This window comes from Pleuronectes platessa, chromosome 3 (genome assembly GCF_947347685.1).
Source record: "Pleuronectes platessa chromosome 3, fPlePla1.1, whole genome shotgun sequence".
Taxonomy (NCBI): Eukaryota; Metazoa; Chordata; class Actinopteri; order Pleuronectiformes; family Pleuronectidae; genus Pleuronectes; species Pleuronectes platessa.
This window is the reverse complement of record NC_070628.1, coordinates 1124387-1142126: the sequence shown is the minus strand read 5'-3', so window position 1 is coordinate 1142126 and position 17740 is coordinate 1124387. Positions and strand designations below refer to the sequence as shown.

The following is a 17740-nucleotide window of genomic DNA, read 5'->3' as shown; positions in this document are numbered from 1 at the left end:
AGTCAGTGAGACAATGTGTGTCCTCAGAGTCAGTGAGTCAGTGAGTTTCCTCAGAGACAGTGAGACAGTGTGTGTCCTCAGAGTCAGTGTGTGTCCTCAGAGACAGTGAGACAGTGTGTGTCCTCAGAGTCAGTGTGTGTCCTCAGAGTCAGTGTGTGTCCTCAGAGACAGTGAGACAATGTGTGTCCTCAGAGTCAGTGTGTGTCCTCAGAGTCAGTGTGTGTCCTCAGAGTCAGTGTGTGTCCTCAGAGTAAGTGAGACAGTGTGTGTCCTCAGAGATAGTGTGTGTCCTCAGAGACAGTGAGACAGTGTGTGTCCTCAGAGACAGTGTGTGTCCTCAGAGTAAGTGAGACAGTGTGTGTCCTCAGAGATAGTGTGTGTCCTCAGAGACAGTGAGACAGTGTGTGTCCTCAGAGACAGTGTGTGTCCTCAGAGACAGTGAGACAGTGTGTGTCCTCAGAGTCAGTGGGACAGTGTGTGTCTTCTTGTCTTCCACTCGTCTTGTTAGTAAACAACAGATTCAGATCTCGTGGCCTCGAGTTATTTATCTCGTTCACACGTTATTATGTCGTGGTCACGTAATATATTTTGACCAGATGCCACCAGGGGGCGCTGTAACTTACACAAGCTGGACCACAGCTGACAGCCTCACACGAGGGACAGAGACGGTGTCGTCTTCATCTGATCTGAGACAGTTTGTCCTCTCACTTCATCAGTGAAGAACTGATCAGGTGGATCTTTGTCACAGCTCTGAGATCAGTGGGACTGAAGCCTCTCCTCATCACATGGTAACCAGGAGCTCTTTATACAGAGCAGAACCTCTGCTGAGGTCCATCTGTCTCCTCTGGTCCCAGTTTGTCAGAAGCAGATGTTCATCAACACACAGTGAAACATGGCTTCACCTGTAACAGCAGTAAATCCACCTCTCAGGTGTCCACTCTGCACTTTGACATGCAGAGGACACACACTGAGCTCTTAGCGTGTTCATTCCAACACGTGAACATGAAGCAGAGAGGAAGCTGCTCCACCTCTGAACAGGACTGAAGTCCCTGCTGCTCTTTCTACTGGATGAGCTGCATCACTGACTCACAGCTGATGAAGTGAGTCTCTGTGACACTGATGTCTTCTTCTCTCAACAGGTGGAGCTGAGTGTGAAGAGGACAGTGTGAAGAGGACAGTGTGAAGAGGACAGTGTGTGTGGACGGAGGCTGAGCTGTGTCCTGAGGATCCAGAGGCTGAAGCAGCAGCAGCTTGTGTGTAGTCTCCAATCTACACAACCCCTAATCTGCATGTGTTTGTGAGATGAAGCCGGAGCACCTGGAGAAAACACGGGGAGAACATGCAGACTCCACACATGAAGACCCCATCTGAACCGGATTCAAACCAGCAACCTTCCTGCCCAGATTGTGTTAATTCACATGAAGAATGTGTTTATTGAAATGACACAACACAAGCAGAATATATAAACCCTCTATAAAGAGTCACATACAGTGTGTTTAAGTTTGTCTTTATTATTGTCCACCTTTGTCCCTCAGTGTGTCTCCATGTGTGTAGAACCACATTCTGTGTATATGTTTGTTTATGATCTTAAAGTTCCTGGATTCACGTCACAAATTGATTTAGTTCAACACAAAGTTCAACACATTGAAATCACTTTGAGTTTAAAATCAGAGTTTTGTCTTTGACACAAAAGATCAAAACTCTGGACTTAAAAATGGGACGTTTTCATTTGTGCATCAGGTGCAGAGCGGTGGTGGCTTTTCTACTTTTGACCCACAGGTGGCGCTGCAGTATAACAGCAGCACATCCCAGTCAAAGCCTTTATATTCAGTCTATGAGTCAAACACATGGATCATTTCCTCTGTGACAAACCAGATGTAACGAGAAGAAAAACATCTCAGAGAGAAAAGTTCTGTTTCTACTTGTCTCTGCTTTAATGCTCAATAAACATCCTTCCACCGACTTCACTGGAATCATGACTCAGCTTTTCTTTCCTCTTCAAACAAACTGGTGGAAACATCTCGTCCTTGGTGCAGGTAAAAGAACAAAATCACCAGTTTGACATAATGGAAACAACCAGAAGAAAAGTGAATGAGACATTTACAGAATGAAGAAGAGTCGATGATGAGCAGAGCATCTTTAAGTCTCTGAGGAAACTGTTTAATAAACATTTTACCATATTTAATAGAAAACTGACCCGAGGACGTTTTATACAAACGTAGATGAAGATTCTTGTTGTACGTTCTCGACCACCACCTCAGAACAACCACCAGGGGGAGACTGTAGCAGGCCTCTGGGAACAGCTGCATGCTGGGAAATAATTAATGATGGGAGGTTCACAGAAGAGACAAGGGACAGAAAGTGTCTGAGAGATGATGTCCTGAAGACAGGGGACATGTTGGGCCTGTTGTGTTGAACAGTTTGTCAAACATTCAGCGATCACTAGCGATCCGTCCACACATCTGTCCACGCAGCACTGGAAACAGGCTTAACCTTCTCCCCCCCCGACCACCTGTTCATTACTATGCCTCCCCCCCCCCCCCCCCCCCACTCTGCTCTTCTCCTCTCACCCGCTCCCTTCTTCTTGTTCTCTCTCTGACAGTCGTCACTTGTTCCAGTTCTCTCTTTGTTATCCTGCCTTTTTATCTTCCTACCCAATCTCTCCCTCTTCTTCTCGTATTTTTGCGTTACCTTGTTTATTTATGATTCATGCTTTTATTAATTTTAATGAAAATTACAATAGATTGAAAAAAAGATTTTGTTCATCTCGAGCAATGAGTTTTTTATTTTAAGGTTTTTGTGTAACTTTATTATTTCATCAGTGTAAAAATGAAAATACTGGAGTATCTAACCTGCTGCAGTAGCTTGGTGATTGTGTAGGGGGCAGTATAACCACCGAGCTGCTCAGTAGCTGCACATTGTTTTACACAGAAGAAAAACGTAAACAGGAAGTAGATTCTCTGTAAAAACCAACGAGCGAGAATCAACGTCATCAAACTGAGAAACTTCTGAATTAAAGTTAGATCAAAGGATTTCACCGCCGAGACTTTGATCTGTACGGAAACCGGTTTGTGACAAACTTCATTCCACATCTGAGGGGGGTGTTTGTTTCCCTCACACGTCAGAAGGTGTGGGGTGCGCTTGTTTTGCAGACATGTCGGTGCAGGTGTGGTGTCTGTCGTTCCGCCAGCCGTACGCCGGTCTGATTCTGGACGGGGTGAAGACGCTGGAGAGCCCCTGGAGGCCCCTGCTGGCCCCGCTGGAGAACCAGACCCTGGCGGTCCACATCGCCCGGCGGGACTGGGAGGGGGACGAGTGGCGGGCGGTGCTTCGCGGCCCACTGGGGATGACCGAGGCTCAGATCCACGGGCTCCTGGAGTCCGGGGAGCGGTTCGGCCGCGGCGTGGTGGCAGGTGGGAACTGACCTGTGTTTTCTGTAGGGTTCCTGAAGGCATCACCTGTGGAAATACATCTTTCAGGATTGGTGGATGTGGGCGTGACCTCGGTGTGTCCCGCCTCCATGCTGGAGGAGGAGCTTCAGCACCTGGAGAGGTCGGCCCTTCTGGTTGGTCTGCAGGAGAAACACGTGACTCACCTGTCCAACCCTCGCTGGCTGAAAGAGCCCCTGAGCTCCCGAGGAGGTCGCGACCCCTGGACTGTGGAGATCCCCACGGAGCTTCTGCCATGAGGACACGTGATGCACACAGGGCCGGTGTCTCCTGGGATCAGATCTCACTTCCTGACCTACATGCAGATTAACACGCGTGTCCTGTGTTAAAGACCAGTCTGGGTTTACAGACGTGTGCGTGTGTGGGAGCATGTGAATGAAAGTATTGATCTCTATCTTGTGATCAGTTTTGATATTGTGATTCTTAGGACGTCAGCTGAGAGGACGTCCTTCACATGTGGACCAGGAGGGATTTGAAAGGACTCTGTTAGAGGATGTGGACTCATGTGGTCTGGTGTGATCAGATCTGATCTGATTGGTTCACACCTGAACATTCATTTTCCTCAGAGAAAGAATCCTGATTTTCATGTTGCGCCACCTGCAGGTCAAACTGGACACTTCAGGCTTCAGCTCCTCCTCCTGTCGTCCAGACTCAATAAAGTGAAGTACACTAATATATCATGCTAATGTAACAGTCAACATCTTGTATTGTTAACGATGAAAATCTTCACTGAGGGAATAAAACCATGAGAAACAAAATGGTTTCTTCAATAAAACAAAGGTTCGGATCCAAAGATGATGAATGATGTCAGAATGAATCTAGGGGGCGGAGCTTATACAGAGTTAGTTTTACATGAATGGAGTTAACGTACTGGTTGAACCTCCCGTGGAACTGGTTCTTCATGAAGTTAGTCCTGTAGTCAGCTCGTAACTTTGATTCTAGTTCAGGCTCCAGAAAGTCAAAGTACACGTTAAGTAAATGTTTGTAAAGAAGTTTCTGTCGTTTCACATCGTTCTTCTCTCTCTGATGTTTGTTCAAGTGTTTCTGATCAGTTTGGTTTGAATCAGTTATTAAATGATATAAAAACAGGCCGAGACGTCAGATGAGAATTACTACTGCACAGTGTACTGACTGTTAAAGACTCCATCACCACAAGATGGCAGCGTTCGTATCTGAGATATTCTACAGGAAGTGGAAACGAGTCGTCGTCTTTATTTACACAAACAGATGAATGGTTCAGGAGGTCCTGATCATGTGACACCTGTGATCATGTGATCTTTGTCACTGATGAAACAAACGGTCGTCTGCTTGTGAAACAAACTTTATTCTCCCAGAAACAACTTATCACCATCGGCAGTTTGAACAAAACATCAACATAAATACATCCCTCATCAATAAACAGGGACTGACCATGCCCCGCCCCCTCTCACCGATTGGCCGACTGAAACTCAATTAACTGACCGACAAACTAATTAAACTCAGTTCTTCTCAGGTAATCGTACCAACAACTGTCGCTCTCGACTTCAACGTTCGGAGCAGGAAGTTATTTGTGTCGGAGATTTGTAAATAAAGTTTTTTGGCAACAAACTAACATGTGCAGAACTCTTTCACAACTTTCAATGTGAAGCTAACATGCTAAAGTGAGAACAGAAATACCTCAATACTGGAAGTATCGAGGGTTTTTTACAAAAAATTTACGGAAAGAATAAAGATTTGTCCTAATTATTTTTCATATATCATATCCTCTTTAACTTTTCCTGCCAACAGGAACTTGTTAGCTTCATGCTAACTCTTGAGGTATGTTTCAGCAGGATGTGCATCTCACTCACACGGTGGGGGGGATGTAGTGTGTCGCTGTGTGGTGGGGGGATGGGGCTGTAATGTAAGCAACCACGTGGGCTGGGTTAGGGGCGGGGCAATAAACCCGTGAGTTGTGGCCTCCAGTCTGGAGCGTTCCCCACTGGACTGATGGTGGGAGGCAGTGGTAGGAGGAGTGATGGGGGAGGTGGGTTGGCTGAGGAGCAGAGGGCAGGTAGGTGGTGATGGGCGGGGCTTCATATGGCAGGTGCAGCATAGGGGGAGGGGGGAGAGGCGTTTGCTCCTGGTACAGATGAGCAGCGGAGGGGGCGGAGCCTGGAGGAGCAGGGCCAATGGAGGAGGTGAAGCCTTCCATCGATGGGGAGGAGCCTGTGGGGAGGGGGGGGGGGACAAATCAAACAATGCAAAATTCAATCATGTTGTATCAGCTGATCTGTCATCACTGACCACCGCCGTGTCCGTCCGTCTGTCCATCTCCTGCCCTGGAGGATTCTGGGTAGGAGGAGGGGGGCTGATGGGAGGCAGCTGGGGGTAGAAGAAGAGGAAGTCTGATACTTAACAGGAAGTGGAGCTTCCATTTCCTGGGAACTACTACACCAGCTGTACTTCCTGTTCCCAGTTCAGGTCACATTTCTGATTGATGTTATTGTTCTGATAATCACGTCTGTCCTGAGGTCAGGTGATGAGGTCACCTGTGAGACCTGCACCAATCAGAGACGAGTCTTACCGTGCAGCGGCTCCTGGCTCAGGTAGGGGGGGTAGGGTTGGTAGGTGTAGTGGTTCTCAGGAGAGGGGGAGGAGAACGTCGTCTGCTGCTGCCAGTACAACTGGGGGGGGGGGGAGGGGGGAGTATTTTAATATTATAATATATTATTATTTTAAATATTTAAAGAGAGAGTGTCACAGGAACTCACCTGGACGCCCAAGTTGAAGTAATACTGAAGAATTCTGCAGTCTACACACACACACACACACACAGAGTAACATGAGTGACGGCAGCAGGTCAGTGTGGGTGTGTGACAGTTAGGCTGGTTGACCTCTGACCTCGGGGTAAATCGCTGCCATTAGGGTCGTAGGAGTAAGGGGGCGGAGCCACCACGGTGCAGAGAGGCTCACCTAGCTCATTAACCAACCACGGAGAAGAAGCTGGGATTGACATGGAGGCTGAACAGGAAAAGATCATTTTAAACACGTTCTGATGTCAATTATCTGAGGAAACAGGTTTGTTTGTGTTTACATTGTCTCCAGAATCTAAACAAAACAGATCCACACAGAGGGTCTCTGTAAAATGCCTGTGTGTTTGTGTTTGTGTACCTGTTGCATGCGAGTGTGTGTGGACACCTGAGCGTGTCTGTGTGTGTGCACTTGGCGGCAGGTGAGCAGCTGCAGGAACATGCGATGATGGAGAAGAGGGTGAGGATGAGGAAGAGGAGGGTGAAGAGCCAACGACAGCTAAAGGCTTCACTACCTGTAACACACAAACCCAGTGAGTGTAGCTGACGTCACAATTATTATTGTTTTACCATCTTTCTGTCCCCTCAACCCGCTGAAGGTCCTACCACGGGTATAAATACAAACAGAGAGAACATTTGTACCTGCTGTGTGTGTGTGTGTGTGTTCGTGTGTGTGTACCTGCTGTGTGTAGTTGTAATTCATGTCTGGTCTCGGGGGAGAGTCAGCACATCCTCCTTCCTGTCCATCCTTTCACAACAAGAGAAAAGGTAAAAGCTTTCTGAAGCTTAGTGACATCACGGATCACATGATCATTATGACATGTTATCATGTTGTTAGCATGTCCTGCTCCGTGTCCTCCGACTGTCCCTCACGTCAGAAGCATGTCCTCTGACAGACTGCGTCTCTTGTGTCTCTACAGATTCTGTGAAGTGATTGGTTGTTAAAGCTGTTACCTGATTGTTGGAGGCCTCAGCAGTTGTGTAACCACCGGACGTCTGGTAGTTCTGATCTGAAACAAAAGTCACAATCAACAGCTGAGGAAGCCACAGACACATCTGAGGTCAGTACTGGATCTACTGACAGGAAGCTGAGTGATGTGGTGACAGGATGAGTCTGGAGAGGTGGAGATGTTCTGGGTGAGTTAGAGATCAACTGAACCAACCAGACGTTGATCTAAACTTCCCTTATCCATCTCTTGAAGGAGAGTGGAGAGTCACTGTGGCCAGTGTTCGAGTCCCGGGGGGGGGGGGGGTTGGCTGTCACAAGTTCAATCTGGAAACTCTCTGTCCCCCAGATAAATACTTATTTCACAGGATGAAGCTACTTTAACAAAACTCACCCTGAGCACTGAAGATGAAATCCTCTGAGAACTCAGCTGAGAGACAAAGAGACAAAGCGTCAGGGGACAAAGAGACGGAGACAGAGTCAGAGAGACAGAGTCCCGTGTCCTCCTCACCCTGGTCCTCAGCGGTGCTCGTGTCCTCCTGTTCGTCCTCTGAGGAGCACACTGGGGTGTTTGCAGGTCGATGTGAAGGGGGGTGGTGTCCAGAGGCTCTCTGAACTCGATAGGTGGAGCCAGGTGGAGGGGGAGGAGCAGTGCCCTGTGGGAGGAGTCAGAGTGAATCCAAACGGAAACGCATGGTCACATGTCTGCGTGGTCATGTGCTTCTCTCACCGGCAGCGGCGGGAAGACGGCGTCGCTGGCGTCGTCCAGCTGGTAGTACGTGATGGCCGAGTCCAGATCGCCTGGCTCCTCCCCCGTCTCCGCAGGGTAACCAAACTGACAATCTTTATTGATAGCAGCAACCAGCTGACGACGGCTACGACTGAACACAGGAAGACATGTGATCGACCACTGGGGGGGGCACAGTCACGGTTCTACATGGAGGGTGTGGTATTATATTTATGATGATTACACATGTCATCATCTGGAATAGTCTAGTTTCTTTGTCTCTTTTTATCAACCTGTCTGAGACTGCAGATGAAAATGAGTCTAAGAGGCTCTGGAACATTGTGCTCATATTAAATAATGTGCACCGTCCCTTTGGATTCAAAGTAGATCATATTTCAGAGACAGGTCATCGTGGTGAACACCAACCACACACATGGTTGGTGGGACTGTGGCAAGATGATGACATCATTTACCGGGACCTGAAGGCGTAGTTCTCATAGTCCTGGTAATATCGTCTTCCAGGGTGGTAATAGGTCAGCTGTGGGCCAATCAGGTGACGGTTGAGGAAACGGGTGGAGCTTCTGACCACAATCCACGACACACACAGACACACACAGAGACACACACACACACAGGAAGTCATCAGTATCAAGAGTAATTCATCGGTAACGCCTCCTTCAACATGCGTCACATGTTTTCACACCTGAGGTCAACCTGTGTCTCAGCAGGTGTGAATGTGATCAACTACACAAGTTCTACAAGTGTCAGTTCCCACCTGGACGCTCCGTAGCGAGGAGCTCTGACTGTAGGGTGGTGGTGGTGGTGGTGTGGGGGGGCGTAGGGATCATAGGTCATGGTTCCAGTTGAGGGAGGAGGGGGTGGGCGGGGGTGACCTGCCGGCTGGAAGCGAGGGGGCAGGCTGGATGGGGCGGGGCCTCCGTATAAAGGGGCGGGAGCTATCATGAGCTCGGCCCCCTTCATTCCACTGCTGCCCCGAGACTTCCTGAAGTAACGGTGACGATGATGACGCTGACCACGAGAGTCCAAGTCTGCACGAGGCCATAGGGTCAGGGGGGGGGGGGGTTGCAAGAGGTCAGAGGTCATAGAATAACCTAAGCTTACCCAGATCTCCTTTTCTAGTTGGAGCAGCAACATTCCAGGCAGGAACTGGATTCACTGGTTTCAGATCCGTCAGAGGAACCAGGTGTCTAAGACAGAGACACATCACAACCATCTGACGTCTGCTGGTCTGGAGTCAGCTTCACACCTGATGCTTGGTTCAGATTAATGTGGAAGAGTCGTCAGATTAAATGTTTCATTACTTCTCTCCCAGCTCCTCGATGAACACGGTGACGGCTGACGAGTGGGTTCCTACTTCCTGGATGAAGGCGTTATAGTATTTCCCCTTTGGCTCCAGACGCACCTGAAACAACACACACACACACACACACACACACACACGACATCAATCAACCACACACACACTGAAGGGACAACCACTGATCAGCACTCACCCTGACACAGCGCGGCGGAGGCGGGGTAACTCCTGGTGTAAACGATGTCATAGTGACCATTGATGGAGCAGCACAGCATCACCTAGGCAACACAGATGATTGACAGTCAGCACCGGAACTTCAGAAACAGTCAAACTAATCGGACCAATCAGAGGACTGGAAAACCAAAGACATGTTCTACAGGATAACGGAAACAACAGTACAAAAATAACTATTGTTGGGCCAGAGCCCAGAGGCTGACCACCAGACACTGGAGCCGAGGGTGAACAAAGGGTTGTTAAACTTTTGGAGGGAAAACATCCTCCTGCAGGCTCAAGAATCTCCCCCTGGTGGTGGAAAATGTTCTGGGAATGCCTTGGAACCCCCGCTGAGTTCCAAGCCCCGCCCACTCAGATCGATTCCTGACAAATCAATTGGCCGATGTCCTATGACCAACTCCTCAAGGAGGAGGACCTCTCAGGTAATTTAAAAGCCCTGGGACTCCAAATAATCTCTGCCATTTCTCCCTGCTAAGGACTTCGACCAGGCCCCTTCGGGGCCTCCCAGATGTTCCAGCTCTAAAGGAGGCAACCAGAGTTATTTTCTTTTATCTTAAGTTGAATCTTATTTTGAAAGACTATTTTTGTTTTTAACTTGAAAAGGCCGCGCACAGAAGCTCATTCGCCGGCCGAGACAAAGACTTTCTTTTTCACGATCCCCACAACTGCGCCACAGCTGATCATCCCTGCAGAAGAGACGATGTTTCATCCCGTTGAGGAGCAAGACGAATCCGTTCCTATTCAACAACCGAGGAACCAGCGCCACCGAGCTTGAGCGGCCACGATCATTCACTGGACTTCCGGAAAATCCGCGTGCCACGCGCAAGCAACACCGCGAAGGTCACAGTAAGAGGCTTTATTGTCTGGGCAGAGACTAGTTTAAATACTTAGCGTGTCATTTATTTGATTGTATGTTTGTTTTAAGATCGCTGATCTGTTTTTAGCCGTGTAACGCGTGGCGAACTGGAGACGTCACATCCGGTTCCTTTGTTTACTATGTTCTGAGAAGCGCGCGTAACAAGCCGGCACTTCCTTTTTTACGTGTTACCGTCAGAGACATTGTGCGGAGATTTACATCTGTTAAAAGATAAATCTCACGTAACTGGACTGCCCGCTTCGCCGGAAGTTTGTCTCTGACGATGTTTTGAGAGCTTTCCTGATCTCTCTCTATCTCTCCCTCTCTCTCTCTTTTCTCCTAAACCTGTTTTTACACACGTCCCGACCTACACTTACATATTTCATGTGGCATAGAAAATTCTAGATTTAAAGAGCCTTAATACATCTCGACGCCATTCGGCGCCAGAACCAGGAGATAAGAAATCTCTTTTTCTAAAGACCCCCTTTGTTAAGGTCAGTGACCGGCAGCCATTTTGCTTTTCGCAACGTGGCTTCACTTAGGAAAACCTCCATCTTGAACGTAACATCTTGATCCTGGCCAGACTACGTCACCACGTGATCTTGTCATTACGCCATAGCCACTCCCCTTTCTCTTTCTTAGACACACACACACACACACATAGAGACACAGACAGGCAGACACACACGATCACACGCACACACCAGTAGATACTCAGTATTACATGTGTGACAATTGTGATAAGTGCTGCTGCTGTTGCCATCTTTGAAATACTGGAGTTTGTTAAATGAAGAATCATTGAAATAACATTAACTTTACTTCCCCTTTTTAATAAATACTTTTGTAATTAAAGTATTTGTATTTCTGTGATTATTTGTACATGTGTATGTGAATACAGCTGGATTACTATAGCCTGTGCTCGAACTTAAAACCCTTCATTGTTTATTATATAATCATTAATATTAAATATTGAGATTATTAATTTAACTTTTATCACTTGAGACTGATAACTATAGTTTGACTAGTTGGTCCCTGTAACCAGGGTGGTGCCCCGCTACGATAAGCAATGATTACAGATTGTATTATTCTTAATTGATAATTTTATTGTTTTCATTATTTATACAACCATTATTAATGGATAACCGTATCATTTTCTAATTAATTATTTTACTATTCTTAATTAATAGCTTTATAATGTTTAATTATTTTTAATAAATAATTTCTATTTTAATAATCATTTCTCATGATTATTAATAATTAGCCAACGTCAAATCTACTACTACTATTGCACAACACTATGTTCTTAAATCACGAGGTGTTTCACTGCTGTTGATGTTGTTGACTCTCTTTCTCTTTTCTTAGCAGGATTTAAGGATAGCATCGTTAAACATAAACGGGGGCAGAGAAGCTAAGAAAAGAGCTGTCCTATCAGAAACAAGTGATAAACCTATCTAACCTGGCTGAGTGCAGCCAGGTTAGATAGGTTTTATCTTTCTGCCACTTTTACTAATCAGGTTTTTAACTGTCAGATCCTCCCTGTTGGTTTTACTGATCACCATCTAGTTTTAATGGAGTTTATTTTATCATCAACAGTAAAATCAAAGTCTTTTTGGCATTTTAACGTTAAATTATTGCATGATTTAACTTTCAGTGAACATTTTAAACTGTTTTGGGCTTTTTGGGGATAAAAGAAACATGAGTTTTCCTCCCTCACCCGGTGGTGGGAAGTAGGAAAAGCCCAAATCAGAGTGTTCTGTCAGCAACACTCAGCCAACTCCACAGTTAAAATAAAAAGAGCCATTCAGACATTAGAGGAGGAAATCAGGAACCTGGAGGCTGACACACAAAACAACGGGCAGAATGCAGAACGGCTCAAAACTAAGAGACAGGACTTAAACTCATTTCACACGAGAGAGCCAAAGGAGCCTTGGTCAGAGCCCGATTCACTGAACTACACGATATGGACGCTCCGACCACCTTCTTCTTCAACTTAGAGAAGTCGGTGGCTCGGAGGAAAGTGATGGTGTCTCTGCGGCTCCCGGACGGAGAAGTGACCAGAGAACCGGCTCAGATGAGGAAACACGCTGTAGGTTTCTACTCTGAGCTGTTCAGGGCAGAACATTGTGATGCAGACGCTACTGCAGAGCTGCTAGAAGGACTTCCTCAGCTGACTCCAGAAGAACAGGACACACTAAACACTGACATCACCCTAGAGGAGCTGACCACGGCTGTGGAGCAGATGGCGTCTGGAAAGGCCCCTGGAGTGGATGGACCACCTGCTGAGTTTTTAAAACATTTCTGGAGTGTTTTGGGACGAGACATTTATGCATTTTTAAAGAGTGTTTTAAAAAAGGGACACTTCCTACTTCCTGTAGACGGGCAGTTCTCTCTCTGCTGCCTAAGAAGGGAGATCTGAGCCTTTTAAAGAACTGGAGACCAGTCGCCCTTTGATGCACAGACTACAAAATCCTCTCGAAGGTTTTATCCAACAGGCTGAAGACTTATATCGAACAGCTGATCAACCCAGATCAGAGTTACTGTGTGCCTGACAGATCCATGCTGGACAATCTGTTTTTAATAAGAGATGTGTGTGATGTGTGTTAATTATATAATGTTAAGGTGGGTATTATATCAATCGATCATGAGAAAGCGTTTGACCGTGTGGATCACGAGTTTTTATTTTCAACTTTGCAGGCTTTTGGTGTTCGGGGGGGGGGGGGGGGGGGTTCCTCTCCTGGATCAAGCTGCTGTACAGTGAGGCTAGTTGCGTGGTGAAGGTGTGGGGGGGCTGAGCTGTCCTGTGCCCGTCACTAGAGGCATCAGGCAGGGCTGCCCCATCTCAGGACTACTATACAGCATCACCATAGAGCTACTTCTGTGCAGGTTGAGGAGCAGGCTGAGGGGTCTCTCTCTCTCTCTCTCTCTCTCTCTCTCTCTCTCTCTCTCTCTCTCTCTCTCTCTCTCTCTCTCTCTCTCTCTATGCTGGGAGTTTGGTGTGTGAGTGAGTGTCGGAGCGAGTGATATTTTCGTTCTATATTTACCTTTGTTTGTAGTCAATGTTATATTTTTTTCATTCACATATCACATTAAAGTCACAGTAGTTTATTTTCTGGTGGTTTGGGTCTCTCTCTGGGTGTCTTTCCCCTCACCAGCGTCTTGCTGGTGGCGTGGTGGCCGTCATGGCCGGCTGTAGTTTTAAATCACTGACACGTAAACACGGGGTTAAGATTTGTGTGAGTTTCCCCTGCAGTGTGGAGAGCATCGGGCTCGCTGTGGGGGAGAAGGTCGGTCACAGCTGCGTGGTGTCGGCGGCTCGGATGAACAGCGCCGTGGTCGTGTTCCTGGACCGCGTGGAGAAGGTGAACTCTGTGGTCGAGACAGGTATCACCGTGAACGGGTGTTTTGTACAGGTACTGCCTTTGTCCCAACCCGCTACCAAGGTGGTCCTGTCCAATGTCCCTCCGTTCATCACCGATGAGTTCCTCAGTAGAGAGCTGTCCAGACATGGGAAGGTAGCGTCCCCCATAGGGAAGCCAGGGCTGCCAACTCTCACGCTTTCGCCGTGTGACACGTTTTGCATGTTTTCACACTCACGCCACACACCCAATTTCTCACGCCAAAAAAAAAATCTGATTTTGGGCAGAGACGCGTTCCTTTAAAAACTCCTCGACGGTAGATGCCGCTAAGGAGCGCATCTGTAACCCTATTCGCTGCATACACATCCAATTTACCCCAAAGAGTAGAGGAGTCCCGAAGTTAGCGACAGAAGAAGAGTTACGCCGGGTTCACACCGGACGCCGAAGCGACCCGAAGCTCCGCGCCCATCCCCTGCGTGCCGGCGCTTGGCTGTTCACACCGGAGGCTGAGGCGCCGCACTAATGATATCACATACTTCTGCTGTTATCAGCCTGCAGTAAAAACGCTATTTAATCATTTTTTTCAAGCATATACTCACTTGTTGCTGCAACATTAATTGCAACAGCGTCCCAACATGTGTCTCTTTGTCTCATATGTGCTGAGGATCATACAACTCACTGCACTTCTCCACTTCAATTATTAATTTAATGTCTTCCATCCCCAAGAACTTCTCCGCTGTTTGCTCCGTTCAATGTTCGGTGTGGAGGGTAAATTACGTATTCTCAACTCAAGCCTATGTGGAGAATACGTAGTGCCCCCCCCCCCCCCCCCTCTCTCTCTTTTTAGCTCTATGACTGCTTGTGTGGCTGTAGTTGATGGGCAGAGGGGGACATTTAATAATGTGATTGGTAAAATTGGTAAAATTAAAACTCTAGGACAACAGAAGGGGAATACAAAGTATGGGATGCATATTTTATCATTTATATCATATAAAATATGTCATTAATATCGTTGATGACATGATGTCTGGTTCAATTAAGTACTGTCATGGGAATTTCTCAATAGTCAAGCACAATTCATTACAATGTCTTTCTGGAAGTTTATTCTACATCTGCAGATGGGCATCAAATATACAAGACCATGGGATAGGTTTCATACAATGAGCAATGACATACAAGAAATAGCATCACTTTATACACCTCCAAGCCCCTCCTAGTGAGGAAACAAATGTTATACATCAACCTCTTTGATGTGTAGAATAGGTGATGGATATCCTGTCTTCTGCTCTATCTCAGACCCCTGGAGTGTAACATCTGTCTTAATGTCTACAACCACAACAAATCCCCCGTGCTGTAAAGTCTCTGTTAGGTGAATTTGAGGGTGAGAAAGTAACATAACATCATATGGTGGATCAACACCCTGATTTCTCAGGGAGACATTTGTCTGTCTAAAGATCAAAGTTGTTCCTCATATTAATCATTTGCCCTAATAGTAAAATTTCTATCACAGTACTCACTATCTTAAACTTTAAATCTTGAAAGAAATTATTTGTTTGTGTTTGTGCGTATCAACTTGATTTTGTGTGGTGAATGTAAACTCAGCTGTCATAACAAACAGCAGGAGAGCACCTTGTTAACCTCGTGGTGTACTGCATGCTCAAAACATCATAGCATTGTTTATTTTAAATCATTAACTGCTCTTAAGAATACAATCATTAACAATATAGTTTAGGTTTCAGTTAAGAATTAGTTGAAAACCATTGTAATCAAAATGTAAATCAACCTACCTTGGACAAATCTTAAACAGAGGTCTATTAATTAGGCTATATTGTGGTCATTGAGGCACAACAATAGTTTACTGGTTGAATGTTCAGCTCAAGTCTAGAAGGCCCTACAAGTCATGATCAGATGAACATGAATCAGAATAAGTTCAGGTTTTGCACATCTTTAGCATACCACTCAAAAATCCACTAGAATGCAGGAAACACCATCTACTTAAACCAACATTTCCTGGGGGTGGGGGTGGGGGTGAGGGTGTTGTGGGTGAGGTAGAGGAAAAGGAGGTGGGAGGTAAAGGGGAAGAAGAGGGTGGTGTAGGTAGCAAACAGGTGGAGGAGGAGACAGGTGGAGAAAAAAGCGTTGAGCATGATGGAGGGGACAGTGGAAGGAGAGGAGGAGAAGCAGCTGAGGGCAGGATGGTGTGGAGTGAGGAGATCAAGCAATTTAACAGTAAAACGTAGGAGGTCAGCTAGGACAGTTTTAACTGAATCAAAAACAGTAAAGTACAAATGGAGAGTGATGTGAGTGAAAGTGAGTGTGTGTCTGACAGCAGAGACTTTCCGCCTTTTAACAGCAGCCAAAAGAAGAAAACCCTTAGTGTAGATAAATTTAAATCCTTTTTACAGCACACAAAGAATCAGCAACTCAAACTGGAGGAGCACTTCCCAGATCTCGGTCTTTTTATTTCCTCGGCCAGACTCCACGTCAGCCAGAGGGAGGAGTCTGGCCTCACAGACCAGGAAGTTTTTAGAGTAAAAAAACTGGTGCTCAGAGCAAAGAGACAACTGAGCAGTGATGGAAAGGACAGCAATGGTTGTATTAATTAATTTATTGTTTTCTGTTTTTGTTTCTAACATTTTAAACAACATGGATGTTTTTAAAGTTGGGGTTTTAAACGTGAACGGTGCAAGAGATCAAAAGAAAAGAACCTGTATTTATGAAACTATGAAAATGGAAAAAATTGATGTCATGTTTTTACAAGAGACGCACAGTGATTTTAATAATGAGTCTGACTGGAGGAGGGAGTGGGGAGGGGATGCCATTTTAAGTCACAACACTTCCCTGAGCGCAGGAGTGGGCTTCCTCTTCTCCACGGCTTTTAAACCGAACTCGCTGGAGGTCAAACATGTGATCCAGGGGAGGCTTCTTTTAGCCAAAGCTCAGTTCCACCATTTCACTGCTGTTTTTATTAACGTTTATGCTCCAGCAACCGGTGCGGAGAGGAAGCCCTTTTTACTAAAAATAAGTGAGATTCTTAATGATTGTGCCATGGAGGATTTTTTATTCTTGGGGGGGGATTTTAACTGCACTGAAGATGCGATTTTAGACCGCAACCACGCAGAGCCTCATCCAGCCTCTCAGCATGCCTTAAAGCAGCTGGTCCGCTCTCACGGCCTGGTGGACGTGTGGAGGAGGATGCACCCAGACTGCAGACAGTACACCTGGTCCCACATCAGAGAGAGTAGGATCTCCTCAGCCAGGTTAGACAGGATTTATTGTTTTAAACATCATTTTAACATTTTTAAAAGCTGCGCCATCATGCCGGCTGGTTTTAGTGATCATTCCCTGCTTTTATGTCATGTGTTTATCAGGAATGTTTTAACCAAGAGCGCCTATTGGCATTTTAATTCTGTTTTAACATTTGATAAGAGTTTTACAGATGTTCTTACGTATTTCTGGGGTGTTTTTAGACAGAGGAAGGGCGAGTTTAGTAATCTTAGGCAGTGGTGGGACCACGGTAAGACACAAATACGCTTATTGTGTCAACAACACACCCTCAATGTCACAAGAGACGCCACCCGATCTATGAAAGATCTAGAGACCGACATAGTGGAACTAGAACATTTAAGTGAGTCCACCGGAAATCGAGGTTATATTGAAAGCCTCAAAGAAAAAAAAATGGCTTTAGCCGACCTGTTAGAACGTAAAGTACAGGGCGCGTTAGTCAGGTCTCGGTTCCTGAACATCAGTGAAATGGATGCTCCAACTAGCTACTTCTTCAGTCTGGAGAAAAAGAACGGGCAGAGGAGAGTAATCCACACCCTGCTCTCAGACACAGGGGAAGAGCTGATGGAGCCAGATCAGAGAGCGGGCTGTGAGTTTTTATGAAGCACTGTACTCTTCTGAGGAAGAACACGCAGGCAGGGAGGAGTTCTGTGAAGAACTACCTCAGATCTCAGAAGAGTCCAACTCACAGCTCGCTGCCCCCCTCCGGATGCAGGAGCTGCTGACCGCCCTGCAGGGCATGCAGGGACGGCGGGCTCCTGGCATTGATGGACTGACACCGGAGTTTTATAAAGCTTA

The 17740-nt window shown here is 46.5% G+C and overlaps 2 protein-coding genes across 12 annotated transcripts in view; both read left to right on the top strand.

Annotated features, from left to right (window-relative positions):
- Positions 1 to 17740, top strand: part of LOC128431920 (NACHT, LRR and PYD domains-containing protein 12) — a 237406-nt gene that overhangs the window by 84407 nt on the left and 135259 nt on the right. The gene's annotated exons all lie outside the window — the stretch shown is intronic.
- Positions 3155 to 4538, top strand: LOC128432189 (protein EOLA1-like). Its single transcript, XM_053417688.1, has 2 exons — positions 3155 to 3413; positions 3480 to 4538. Exons 1-2 carry the CDS (start codon positions 3155 to 3157, stop codon positions 3686 to 3688), a joined length of 468 nt encoding a protein of 155 aa, XP_053273663.1. The 3' UTR covers positions 3689 to 4538.

Coding starts and splice junctions, on each gene's coding strand:
- LOC128432189 (XM_053417688.1), top strand. CDS start 3,155: ATGTCGGTGCAGGTGTGGTGTCTGTCGTTCCGCCAGCCGTACGCCGGT. Junction 3,414..3,479: donor CGGCCGCGGCGTGGTGGCAG/GTGGGAACTGAC, acceptor TACATCTTTCAG/GATTGGTGGATGTGGGCGTG.